The following is a 13,205-nucleotide window of genomic DNA, read 5'->3' as shown; positions in this document are numbered from 1 at the left end:
ATAGTCTTAGATCTGTTGAAAAAACTGAATCCTCTGTTAAAAATCCTACTGCATGTTTTCACTGATGAAGTGCTTCTACTACACATTTTAGAAACATTACTTCACATACATTTTTAAATTTTATTTATTTATTTATTTGGCCGTGCCAGGTCTTAGTTGTGGCTGGCAGGATCTTTGTTGTGGCGTGCAGGATCTTTAGTTGCAGCACGTGAACTCTCAGTTGCGGCACGTGGGATCTAGTTCCCTGGCCAGGGGTCGAACCCAGGCCCCCTGCATTGGGAACATGGAGTCTTAGCCACTGGACCACCAGGGAAGCCCCGTACACATACATTTAAAGCTATAAATTCCCATCTAAGCACTGTTGTAAACTGAATTCCACCACTTTTGAATGGTTGTATTTTTATTATGCCATTCCAAGTATCTCATTTCCATTCTGATTTTTTCTTGATCAATGGGTTACTTAGAAGTATGCTGCTTAATTTCTCGACATTTGAGAATTTCGTAGTTATCTTTGTTTTGGGGCAGTGTATGGTTCTTGAATAAGCAATGTGCACTTGAAATGAATGTGTATTTTGTAGCCACTGGCTTTAGTGTTCTAATAAATGTCAATTTGTTTGATAGGTTCAAATATTTTATACTTGTATTGGTTTTATATGTTTATTGTATCAATTACAGAAAGAGGTGGGTGAGAATCTTCAACTGTAATTGTGAACTTGTTTTCTCCTTTAATTTTGTCAAATTTTGCTTCATATTACTTTGAAGTTCTGTTATTAGGTTCATACTTAGGATTATTATATCTTCCTGCTGAATTGTGAAAACAACTTCTCTCTGGTAAAACCCTATCTTAACATCACTTTGGTATTAATATAGCCATATTTGCTTTCATACAGTTAGTGTTTGCATGATATAACTTTTTCCGTGCTTTTACTTCTAACCTACAAACTGTATCTTTTGTAAGTATTATATAGTCAAGTCTTTTACTTAATCCAGTCAGACCATCTTTATCTTGCAACTGCAGCACAAGTATCGTCCACTTGTTGAAAGTTCGCTTTACACGACTTCACTTTTATGAAATACCTACATTAGTACCTGTTTTTGCTAACTGAAAGAAATCTGAAGAGGATTTTTGCTTTTACCCAAAAAAAAGGCAAAATGTGAAAACAGCATTCAGCGTTTGTTTTGCAGAGAGGTGTTACGGAGGCAGCATGCATCCTGAGCAGTGAAAGTGGCACTGCCGAGCTCCTTCCTAGGAAACTACACTCAGCATCTCAGCATCAAGGCGCCATAGCTTTGAACTGTGTCTGTGAGCATCTGCTATGTCTATTTATTTTGTGCATCCATTAGCAAGATGTGTCCTAAGGTACCTGCTTCTACGCTTGCGAAAGGTTTCAGAGGAAACCTGTACTTTCAATACTTCCGAATAGTGGGGGAAACTTGCATTTAGAGAAGTCCCACTTCTTCCTTCTTTCCTACCTTTTTAATCAATTAAAAAAATAAGAATGTCATTTTCTCATTCAACTCCAAAAGCTTTTCCTACTTGGAGTTAATTTTTATTTCGCTTAAAATATACATAACACAAAATTGACCATTTTAATCATTTCTAAGTGTACAATTCAGTGGCAGTAAGGACATTTACAATGTGGTACAACCATCACCACCATCTGTCTCCAGAATTTTTTCATCACCCAAACAGAAAGTCTGTAACCGTGAAACAGTAACTGCCAGTTCCCCTTCCTCTCAGCCCCAGTAACCATCATTCTACTTCCTGTCTCTGCTCTAGGAACATGACTGTCCCTCATATAAGTGGAATCATACAATATCTGTCCTTTTGTGTGTCTGCCATATTTCACTTAGTGTATTTTCAAGACTCATCCATGTTGTAGCCTGTGTCAGAATCTTTCCTTTTTAAGAGACTGAAAAATACTCCACTGTATAGATATGCCACATTGTTTATCTGTTCATCTATTGGGTTGTTTCCACTTCTTGGCTTTTGTGAATAATGCTGCTATGAACATGAGTCTGCAAGTACCTGCTTGAATCCTTGCTTTCAATTCTTTTGAGTATAAACATAGCAGTGGAATTGCTGGATCGTGCGTTGTGAATTCTATGTTTAACTTTTAGAGGAACTTTATCCAGACTTCTAAAACTATAGTGCCACTGCTGCTTAAGATTATCCATGAATTTACAGTTTCCCTTGTACACCGTTTTTTCTCTTGCATCATGATGGGGGTTACTTTTTTTCCCTAAGGATGTTCTTTTTTTCTTTTTCTTATTATTTTTTTTAAGCCTGAGGATATTCTTAAAAGTTCCTTCAGCAGGTGCCTGAAGAAACACTCTGGCTTTTATCTGAAAATGTCAGTAAGGACAGGGAAAATCATTTGGCTGTGTCTAGACTGATTTTCAGGCATGTCCTCCGGCACAGTGAGAGTGGCATCTACTTTCTTGACTCCCCCTGTCGCTGTTAAGAAGTCAGCTGCTAAGTCTGACACCTCTTTGAAGACCATGTTTGTCCCCATTCTGGGTACTTTTAAGAACCTAGTTGTTTTGGGTATTCTTTTAACTTATTACTGTTACTTACTACCCACAGGTGTGGATATTTTATTTACCTAGACTTTTCTGTGCCCGCCTTACAAGTTAACACGTCTTTACAGTTTCCTGTTACTCAATGCTGTCTTGCGTTAGTTTTACCAATCTTTCAGTTTGTAAAAGAGCTTCTTTCTGCCACTTAACGCATGTGCTGAATTTCTAATTTTAACCATCACGTGTCATTTCTGTTAAGTTCTATTCAGCTTCTTTCCAAATCTGGTCATTTCTGGCAAGCTCGTTCTTTCATCATATTCCTATACTCTCATTTCTTCAAACATACTAAACATTTCAGAATATAAATAAGTGCTGGATCATTCCAGAACCTACAAACTTGGCACATTTAATATGGCAGTTTCAGGTTTGCATTGACTCTTGCTCATCGTAGCTTTCAGTTTTCATATTTGTCGATACAATGCATTTGATTGTGAATAACAGTCCTTGGAACTATCTGTGGGACTCCTTTGAGGCCTGGCTTGAAGGTGATTTCCTCTATAGAGAATCCAAGTTTTCCTCTTCTTTTGCCTATTGGAGATTTCTAATCAACAGTGCCAATTCTAGATCCAAAACTGTATAAAGAAGCTTCTGGTAAGAAATTCCCAGGGAAGACGTTTCCCACTAAGATAGGTAGATATTTCTACTTATTCTTTTCAGAAAACTTTGTTTTTGAAAGTTCCTCCATTAAAGATTTTGGTTTGAAGTGGGCCTGACATTAGGCGGGGATCTTTGATCTCCTACTCTGAGCTCACAGGTAAAAATCCAGGCTCTAGGCCTTGTCTACGCTACTTGATTTCAATTTAATTCCTTTTAGTACAGCTACAGCTGTCTAGGAGAATCAACGAGCTATATAGAAAAGTGGCTTCTTTATTTCCTTCCTTCATAGAGATGATTATTTTAGATACTACTGTTCTAAAACTGCTAGTAATTTCATTTTCCTTTGAAAACTCTTAAACTATAAAGGGTCAGAAGAGAGACAAAGAATTTTGATCTCTTACCTTTTTAGAACCATTTAACCCATCACTATTTGGTTTTTTGGTTAATTGTCACTTCTAAAGGTAGTAATCAGTGGTGTTTCTTTACAAAAGTGTGACAGGAGTTTCAACTTGTCTGGGGAGAAACTTGTTTCCATGTTACCATTGTAATAACCACTCAAAAATCACTATAGCATCAAACTTCTGTGCTTTTAAGATGAGTTCCTGGTGCAAACTCTTACACCTGTAACACTGATGAAGTGTGTGTTGACTCTGCAACCAGAGAATAATGCCAATAAACTGAGTCAAAACATTATATGAATACTTTAATGCAAAATGCTTAACACTTAAAATTAGCAAAGCTTCATTTAAATTAAAACTCCATTTAACTAAAGATGGTTAACCCCAAGAACGGTGCAGCAGTTGACCTCTGCTATATAATGCCAATCCTAAGGCAATACAACGTCCAAACGTCGGTGGTCGCTTCCTCCACTGCCCTTCTGAACCCTAAGGGGTCGGGGAGAGGGTACTCAAGACACAACAAAACACAGCCCAAATAAACTGCGTGGTGATTCCTAAGAGTTATAACCCATTTGACTAAGCTGTCCAACCACACAGCTGGGGAATAACTGCAGGTCTTGTTCCGGAGCTGATAAGGGGTTCTGTTTTTACAGCTGGGTAGAAGCTCTGCACTAGGTGAGAAGTCACAGTTTAAGGATGCATGTTCTGTAAATAGTTACTACATATACACATTTAGTGTCTGTAAACACTAGAAATATACATTAGACAGAGTACCCTTACTAGGTGGGTACAGTTTAAAAAAGATGAGGTAACATGAGTCTCAAAGTCCACAGGATTCCTGCCTGAAGAGTTTGAACAGCTGCCAGTAATTCATTTCCAATGTGCAGGGGTACGGCGCCTCTGGGACCCTCAGGGTTTGCCAAAACTGGATTCACTGGCTTTCAGCATAGCAACCGCATCTTTCACTGCATGGTAGATAACATTCTTCACCTGAAAAAACGAGAGAAAATATGGTCAGTTTACCATGAGATCTAAAATCTGTCAGTAAGAATAAACCTCCCCCCCACCCATTTTATACCATGCTCTTGAAATTTAAAACTCAAAATCCAATATGAAATGTTAATAATACTTGAAAGGCCCCATGGGCTCCTTTAGGCTGTTATTTTATACACATTTTAAACCCATGCCTCCTTTGAAGAACTTAAAAGCTCATTTTCCCCCTTCCAGAGGCTTTGATCCTACGTGGCCCTGCCCCCAGTGAGTGCAGACACAAGCAAGCCCCAAGGTACAGCTCTATTTTTCAGAGTTTCTCTATTTCTCTAGTTTTCCAAACATGGAATCATATGTTAGATGATTCACTACTGAAAGCCTCTAAACCAAAATGAGATCTCCTCCATGTTTATTCCTCTTTTGCCTAAGTAGGTAGCAGAACTAGACATAAAGCCAGTTCATCAACTCACTGGACCAAGTGTGGTATGGCCAAGTTTGCTGATTATTTTTATAAGGTCAGTAATGGGCTACAAAGCCAGAGTCAGAGAATGCCAGGAATCACAGCCATTTTTACCTGTAATTTGTCTTCATGATTTGTATGAGTCTGTGACAGATAGCGGAATTCCTGAGTAAGCCAGAAGCAGTGCTTAACATGTTCTGGAGAAACAAAATCTTCAGCCACTTTGATACAGCTGTATAAGTTATGAACCTGGAAAACAACAAGCCACACAGTAACACATGCCAAAGTTTACAGCGTAAGGAAAATAAAGACTCAACTAATGGTTCTTGCCTGGTGTGGAGCTCCTGCTGGGATAAATACCACATCTCCAAGAAACTGCACGATAGCCCAGCCTTGAACTCCATACTCTTGATGAAGACGCTTTCTTAGTGATCGGTCTAAATACCAGCTCTGATCATGAATGGGATCGTGGTCGGCGGGGTTTTCTTGACCTTGCTCTTCTGAGACCTAGAATACAGTCCAAGTATTATGAAACTGAGTAACATGCCGGGTCTCCATGAGGGCATTTTGCCCCCTGGACAGTGGGCAGGCGGTCAGTAAATGTCAGGCCTCCTTTAACGTGTGTCCCTGTTGGCAGACAGAGAAAAGAGCACTCAGCGACGTTAACTGCGTGACCCAAGAGGAGAGACTGAAAGAGACTGTGGGTTCCCTGCTGTCAGTCCCCGCAAACCGTGACGGGCAGGCTGCGTACTTCTGTGAACGCGGTGTTAGGACAGTATGGTGGCCTAGGCTTTTGAATGTAAGTAGACTTAAGCGCCTTAGAAGCAGACTTGCTACACTGCAGTTCTTAAAAAGCTGTATCCACTTAACAATTTGAGTTATGAAACAGGCCCAAAGTGGGCTGTAGGTTAAACTCGTTTACTCTAGACCCAGTATCTGGCAGCACAGACTCAGGGTGACACTATCAAAGGAACAATATGGTGACCAGCAGGTTTTCTGGAAGAGTCAAGTTATCCTTAGCTAGAAACATCTTGATTGAAGCAAATGCTAGTTAAGGGTCTAACCTGGCACCAGGCAGCAGGCTAGGAGCGTTCATATCCACTCCTCATGAACAACTGAAGAATACCAGCCACAGATATCTGGGCTGCAACTAGCAGCCTCAGTGGCGAACAGGTTAAAAACTGAATATGCTCATCTCTCCAGCTACCTAAAACTTCCACACAGAACCCTTGCTGAACAGCCTGCTAACTACTGGAAACCTGGAATCTTCAAAGTCCCTGTATCCCTTTCCCGCATAAGCTAATGGCCACAGTAGGGTGTGAGGTCTTCCTGACCTACTACTAAATGAGGGTGGATAAAACCAACAGGGACCTTAGTAACTCACTTGGAACACAGCTATCAAGAGCAAAGAAGTGATACATGGACTTCTGAAGTGCTCAGATTTTTAAGGCAATAAAAACAAATAGACACTACGTGATCATCAGAGGAACGACCTCGAAGGGAGAGCACAAAAATCTCCAAATGCACTACGACATAACACACAGACATAAGAACAAAGATAAGTTTCCCTCTTCTCAGACGTGTGAGCCTAATCATCTAGAAATCGTTGTTCCTTAGCAACCAGCTTCAGCCTATCCAATCTGAGATGCACAGATCTAACTTTTGAAGCTGTGATTATTCTCCAGTAATCCAGTCAGGTCTCGACATGTCGTATATAATAATACCGCTATTCTGCATCTCTCTCTCCACATGCCATAGGGTGAGGAGCACACCTTTTTAAGAAATTCTCGTATCTTCTCTGTGTCCTTAGCAGCATATATGTGCCAGAGGGCTCCTGGCTTCTCTTTTCCTTCAGTAAATCGCTTTATCGTGAGTTCATCAGAATCTCCATCTTGGATGGTTTTAAGGACTTCTGGAGCAAGAGAAAGCAAACATCAGACCACAACGTCCCAGCTCAGAGAATAGGCCCCACTTTTTTATGCTCAGCATCCTACCTTCTTCTTGGTCACACTGTCCTTTGGGAATTCCCACATAGACCATGACGTTAGCTGCATCAGATACATCTAAGTGAAGATTTGTTGTTCCATATTTCCGATCTTCCGGAGTAATTAATCCTGCAAACAGAAAATGCCTTAAATTTACTGAGACAGCAAAGACTGCCTCAGTCTTTCCCACTCCCTGGAATACGTGGTCACAAAACTTAAAAGCTACCTTTCTAATCATGTAAATGTAATGGAACAATATTTAATATTAAGTTATTTTATCCTTTCAACTTTGGGGGAAAAAGTTCTTATTAAATATTTATTTGTAAGACTAAAAAACCAACTCCTAATAATACTAGCACTTGTTTCTGGTGATAGGCAAAATAGGTTTCCTCCTGCTGAGAACAACTAAAAATCCTTGATGAAATTATTTTTAAAAATATTTTTTTAATGAGTCAATATGCTGACAAGAAAAGAAGAAAGCCAAAACTAGAAAGCAGGACTCGGGAACGGTACAGTGGACTACTGAGGCTGGGATTTGCCAAAAGGATGTTTGCTCAAGCAGGTGAACTCAAGCTTTGGTTGACACAGACTAGAGGGACTCTGGGGTAAGACGTACGATGGGGAGTCTAACAGAAACCCCCCTCAGAAACATGTAAAGCTGGGGCCTCAAATGACTATGCATTCAGTGCAAGAAGGGACGCTGCCCACATGTTCCTTGGATCCCTCAACTGTGAAAGAGGTGAGCCTGAGCACGAGGTCCACGCTGGTACTCATAATCCGAGACTCTAACCTCTGACCCCAGGAGAAGGCTCTTTTGTTCAGCATTCACCCTGAGGCTCGTCAAGCCCTGCGGTTACCTTGGACACACATCCTGACACGCAGTCACTACTTCTTGAATGGGCAGCGGAGCCAAGCATAGCTCGGGGCGGGCAAGCCGAGGCTGTTTCCTAACCTGCCAGGCCCTGAAGCAGCCTGTCTTGTTCGGAGGCCAAGGAACCTCTCTCTGGCTTGCAGGGGTCTGTGGTTTAGGAGCAGCTATACACAGGAGAGGGGACCTTATCATTTCAACCGCGGACCATGGCCCTAGGGCTCTGCTGCACTTTCCTTTCTTCCCAGTTTGCTGAAATATCAGCCCTAGGAGGAGGTAAAGCGACAGATACTGGACAAAAATCATAGGATATATGAGATTTCCTTTAAAATAGTAAAGGAAATATATAAAGGGAGGAAATAATTATGGAAAAAGAACCTGAGAGCTGTTCTAACTGGGGGATGAGTATATGGGAAGTCACTGTCCTGGACTCTCACGTTTTCAGTGCATTTGGCAAATTTTCTATAGTAAAAAATAAACAAGTAAAATCTGAGAAGAGAAAAAAGCAATTAACATGATAGAAGGCAAACGAATGACACGAACAGTTATTCACGACAACGCGGAGGAATATCCAGAAGTCTGATTCCATTTATATAAAGCTCAAAAGCAGGTTAAATACTAAAGAATATTCTGCAGGAACACAAACATATATGGTAAAACTAGAAACGTAAGGAAACGATGAACACCAACTTCAGGACGTGGTTAACACTCGGGGCAGAAGGAAGGAGCGGAGCTGGGAGGAGGGAGGGAAGGGCAGCATGTCTCAGAGCCCCGTCGGACGCTGCCTGCTGGTTTGGCCGTTGCCAAACTGAGTAAAGTGTCCCGCCAAAGAGGAAGGAAACGACACCTACCCAGCCATCAGCCCAAAGTGCAGCCAATCCCAGCTCCGGGTGACTGCACACCGATAAAACCAGGCTCTAAACTGAGAGAGCCTGAACTCAGATGGAACGAAAAACAACGGTCCCAGGGAAAGGATTCCCAGAAAATAGAAAATCCTGAAACAAAACACACCATGGACTTCTATGAAAAGAACACAAGCGGACACAGGAGGGGCTGCTGGGTGACAGAGTACTGGGGTTGGAGGCTGGGCCAAGCCTAGAAATTAGGAGACTTAAGTCCTCCTCCCAGACCTGCCACTAGATGCCCCTTGGATATCCTGATCAGGTCACCGTCCCGTCTACCGTCCTGAAGTCCTGGTCCCCATGTGTAAAACTGGTGCTGGGGCTGGGGCTGGAGCTGGAGAGACGGTGACTGTACGGTCTTTCCAAGGGGCCTTTCACTCTGCATTGTCTGTGGAGGAGTCACAGCTCAGTCACCCAACTTCAGAAAAACGACTGCTCTTTAACGATGTTTACGATAAGGTGTGAGGTGTTTGAAAATGAACACGTTTTCTTTATTTTCAATCCCTAACTGCTTACTCTGAACGGGAACAATGTTGATAGGAAAAGCTATTATAGAGTAACACTGCCCTCTATCTATTGGTATCTAGGAGGAAGAGAGTTGCTGTCAAGCCATTTAAACCAAGCAGACTATTTATTTTGAAAACTTCTCAGATAACCACTTCTACCCTATGAAGCTGCATAATTTCTATAAGGCATGGATAATCACTATGCAACATTACACCATGTGCTTTAGTGGAAAAATGCTTCCATTTACATAAGTTCATTGCAAATCTTCCCTGTGAACAGAATATGCCCTGAAGTCCCAGCCATCCAGCTTCTTTGAAGGGCTCGGGGGAAGGGAACATCCTGGGCATCTAGACTGTGGCAACTTCCCAAGATAAACTCCCCTCTTGGAATGTCCCCTGAGCTCACTGCAGGCGGTTCCCCGGGCGACCCCACCGGAACAGAAGAAGTGGGGGGCTGAGGTCCAAGCCCTCCCAACAGCATCTGGAGAACGTGGCAAAGATGCCAGAAGACTCTGGCCTGCCACCCTCAAGTCTGAGAGACTGCAGTTGGGATCAGTATGGAAGGAAGGAAATAAATCGGAGAAATACAATTCCAAGGGTGTTCTCAGTACTAACTTAAGTAACTAACTACTACCCACCAACACAGAACATTGAATTTAAGAGTAGCAGATGCTGGGGCTTCCCTGGCGGCGCGGTGGTTGAGAGTCCGCCTGCCGACGCAGGGGACACGGGTTCGTGCCCCGGTCCGGGAAGATCCCACGTGCCGCACAGCGGCTGGGCCCGTGAGCCATGGCCGCTGAGCCTGCGCATCCGGAGCCTGTGCTCCGCAACGGGAGAGGCCACAACAGTGAGAGGCCCGCGTACCGCAAAAAAAAAAAAAAAAAAAAAAAAAAAGAGTAGCAGATGCTGAAACAGCTGGAATGCTAGCAGACTGACCTAAACGTCCGGCAACATTAATAAAATTACATTCATTCAATTATGTACCATGCAACCGTTAAAAATGATCACACTAAAAACCATTAAGCAACATGTGAAGATTTTACTGTACAATGTTAGGTGTCGGAGAAACTTTTTAAATGGCATATGCCCTACAACTGCAACTATGCAACGGAAATATACATACACGTGGCCAAGGAATGAAAGGAAATATGCAAAAATGAAGACTACTGCTGGGTTAAGGGTTAGGGTTATAGATGTTTTCCATCTCTCCCTCCCCAAAAATCAATGTTCCAAACATTGTCTTGCCTTACTTCTGTAATAATTTTTTCAAGTGAGCCATTTCTTCCTTACCATAAGCATTATACATCTTGGGACCCAGATCTGGCCTAACGAAGTAGTTCGGCAGCCTTGAGGCCAAGTTCAGTTTGCCATCTCTCCTGGTGTACTCAGGCAGTGGAATGTTGGCCATCAGATCATCAAACCTAGAACAAGAGAACCGTGCATTGGCAAAAGAAGCTTGTGTTTCTAATGTATCGTGGGATTTGATTTGTTCCTTCTTACACCAAAAGGAACGACAAAACTATCTGTGCTCGGGAAGATGGAGATAGCTATCGTTAACAACATTTAAGATTAGCGTATGATATCACTTATATGTGGGTTCTAAAATATGATACAAATGAACCTATCTAGGAAACAGAAACAGAATCAGGGACATAGAGAATAGACTGGTGGTTGCCAAGGGAGAGGGGGCTGGGAAAGTGTAGGAGTGGGAGTTTGGGGTTAGCAGATGCAAACTGGTACATACAGAATGGATAAACCACAAGGTCCTACTGCAGAGCACAGGGAACTATATTCAATACCCTGTGATAAACCATAATGGAAAAGAATATAAAAGAAGAGTGTATAGATATGTATAACTGATTCACTTTGCTGTACGGCAGTAATTAACACAACACTGTAATTCAACTACACTTCAATAAACAATAAATTTTAAAAACCCAATAGTTAAGATTAGAATTATAGTGCTTATGAACAAAAACATCTTCTTTCTCTCCTACAACACACATATATATCAAAATGAGCTCGAATACTGCAGACAAAAGATCTGAGCAACAAGTTCCTGATGATAAGTAGTGACACTAAGGGATATATTATTCATTAGTTCTGAGGATTCTCTGCAAGGTTCAAGCTCAATTCAGGAAAGTGGATCTAGCGAGTCCGCTGTCTTGTCTAAAGCAATGATATCACTGTATTATACGCAACCCTAGCATGTCTGATCTCACCCCTGCCTCCAAATCAGTGCGTGCACGTCTGAGTCAGCCTCTTCTCTGGCGGAGCACTACAGTGGAAACGCGTGGAGTTTTCACCAGTGAGCCAGATTTAAAAGTCAGTAACTTCATCTTACCACCTCAAAAAAAGTTTATCCTACCAAGTCAAGGACAGGATCATCTCTCCCCTCCCCATAATCGTACCTGGAGGGCATCATATCTCTAAAATCTTCTCCTGGGGGCCAGTCCTTAAGTTTCAACACCATTGGCTCTTTTTCATTTCTCAAGCGGTCTGCAAAAAGGTAACCGGAATTACTGAATTGCTACGATTCATAACTCGGAAACAGACCAAAATCGATGGCAAATTAGCACTTTAAGCCTTAACAATGCAAATAAAACTTATCTCTGCAAGATCTTCATAATCTGATACAGTTGGTATACAAATACTATTTTTAATATTCCCCTCCTGCAAATGGCCAATCATTTTATTTCTGCAGTGCCGAGAGATCCATTCATACCCAGGAAGCAGCAAGGGGTGGCAAAATGAAGACCACCAACTAGTTTGTATTACAGCCCTGTCTTTTCTAAATGCTTATTCAACTGCTACTCCTTCTTTGAGATTTCAGCCACTCCCTTTTGTCTATTCCACATAGGCAGTGTTTTGACAGATCCAACCTCCTCCTATACAGTGTTCTAGAAGAAGTGAGCAGCTCCCCAACTAACAAACAGCAATTTAACAATCAAAGGGCCACAGATTTTAGAAAACCCAGTTTTCTGAGGCCAGCACGGAATAGAAATGACTTACTTTGCTCAGAGAGGCTGAAGCTACCTGATGTTCTATCCAGGGACAACTAGGGCTAATAGGGCCCACTCTCCCCCGCCTCCCCATCTTCTAGGTGACACATACAGGGTTTAGTCATAACTATGTTCTTGTAATAGCGCAGTTACCCACTGCAGGTAGTGTGAAGGAACCAAGAACCAAGGAGCTCTAACTGAAAAAAATATGTTGACAATTATGATTAACAGCAATGATAACTATTATTTCACTTCTTGCTGTGTTCCAGTCTCTGCTCAAGTGTTTTAACCATTTAGTCCTTACACCTAAATCCAACATCCCAGTGAGATCTGGCACTATTTAATATTTCTACTTTTGGATGAGGAAATTGACAGATGCCTGAGGCCATCCAGCTGTTGAAATTAAACAGCAGAACTGAAACTGGAACCCAGTTTCAAACCTTATATTCATGAGGACTAACATTTGTATAGCGTCCTATAGTCAACCGAATCCCATAACCTAGTTTGAACAGGTGCACACTCCAGGAGACGAGAAACACAGGAAAATACGGGTACAGTCTATGTTCAGGACACCAGTGGCGTCTCAGCGTGGGTGGTGTACTGGGGGTCTGGGCAGCAGGATCATCAGTATGGAAAGGGCAGGCTGCGGTGGACTCTGGGCTGCCTTAACCATTTGCAGGCATGAGGAAGTGTGAGCCCCAGAAAAATGCAATTACCAAGCTCACGTACACAGCAAGCACATATCAAGAGTCAGGATTTGAACCCAGGCCTAAGTGGAAAGCACACTGTAGTATGTGTGGCCCTCGATCCCCTTTCAAAGGACCTGCTGCCCAGACACAGCTCTGGGGTCTGCGTCAGCTGCAGAGAGCTGTCCTGCCAGGTCATGCCCTCCCTGGGGCACCAGCACCTGGAGGCCG

The 13,205-nt window shown here is 42.3% G+C and overlaps 1 protein-coding gene across 3 annotated transcripts in view; it reads right to left on the bottom strand.

Annotated features, from left to right (window-relative positions):
• Positions 1 to 2,597: 2,597 nt before the first annotated feature.
• Positions 2,598 to 13,205, bottom strand: part of KDM3A (lysine demethylase 3A) — a 54,642-nt gene continuing 44,034 nt past the window's right edge. For 2 of the 3 annotated variants that reach the window (XM_081254451.1, XM_081254453.1), the window contains 7 exons: positions 11,698 to 11,785; positions 10,577 to 10,707; positions 7,020 to 7,139; positions 6,798 to 6,937; positions 5,356 to 5,532; positions 5,140 to 5,274; positions 2,598 to 4,565 (listed from right to left, as the gene is read on the bottom strand). In XM_081254451.1, the coding sequence (XP_081110577.1) occupies positions 4,485 to 4,565; positions 5,140 to 5,274; positions 5,356 to 5,532; positions 6,798 to 6,937; positions 7,020 to 7,139; positions 10,577 to 10,707; positions 11,698 to 11,785 (872 nt within the window). In that variant the 3' untranslated portion in view covers positions 2,598 to 4,484. The remainder of the gene's footprint in view (positions 4,566 to 5,139; positions 5,275 to 5,355; positions 5,533 to 6,797; positions 6,938 to 7,019; positions 7,140 to 10,576; positions 10,708 to 11,697; positions 11,786 to 13,205) is intronic. The other variant, XM_081254452.1, reaches the window with a different exon arrangement.

Source organism: Mesoplodon bidens, assembly GCF_964165515.1.
Source record: "Mesoplodon bidens genome assembly, chromosome: 14".
Lineage (NCBI taxonomy): Eukaryota > Metazoa > Chordata > Mammalia > Artiodactyla > Ziphiidae > Mesoplodon > Mesoplodon bidens.
Note: the sequence above shows the minus strand (reverse complement) of the source record. Positions and strands in the feature narration are given on the sequence as shown.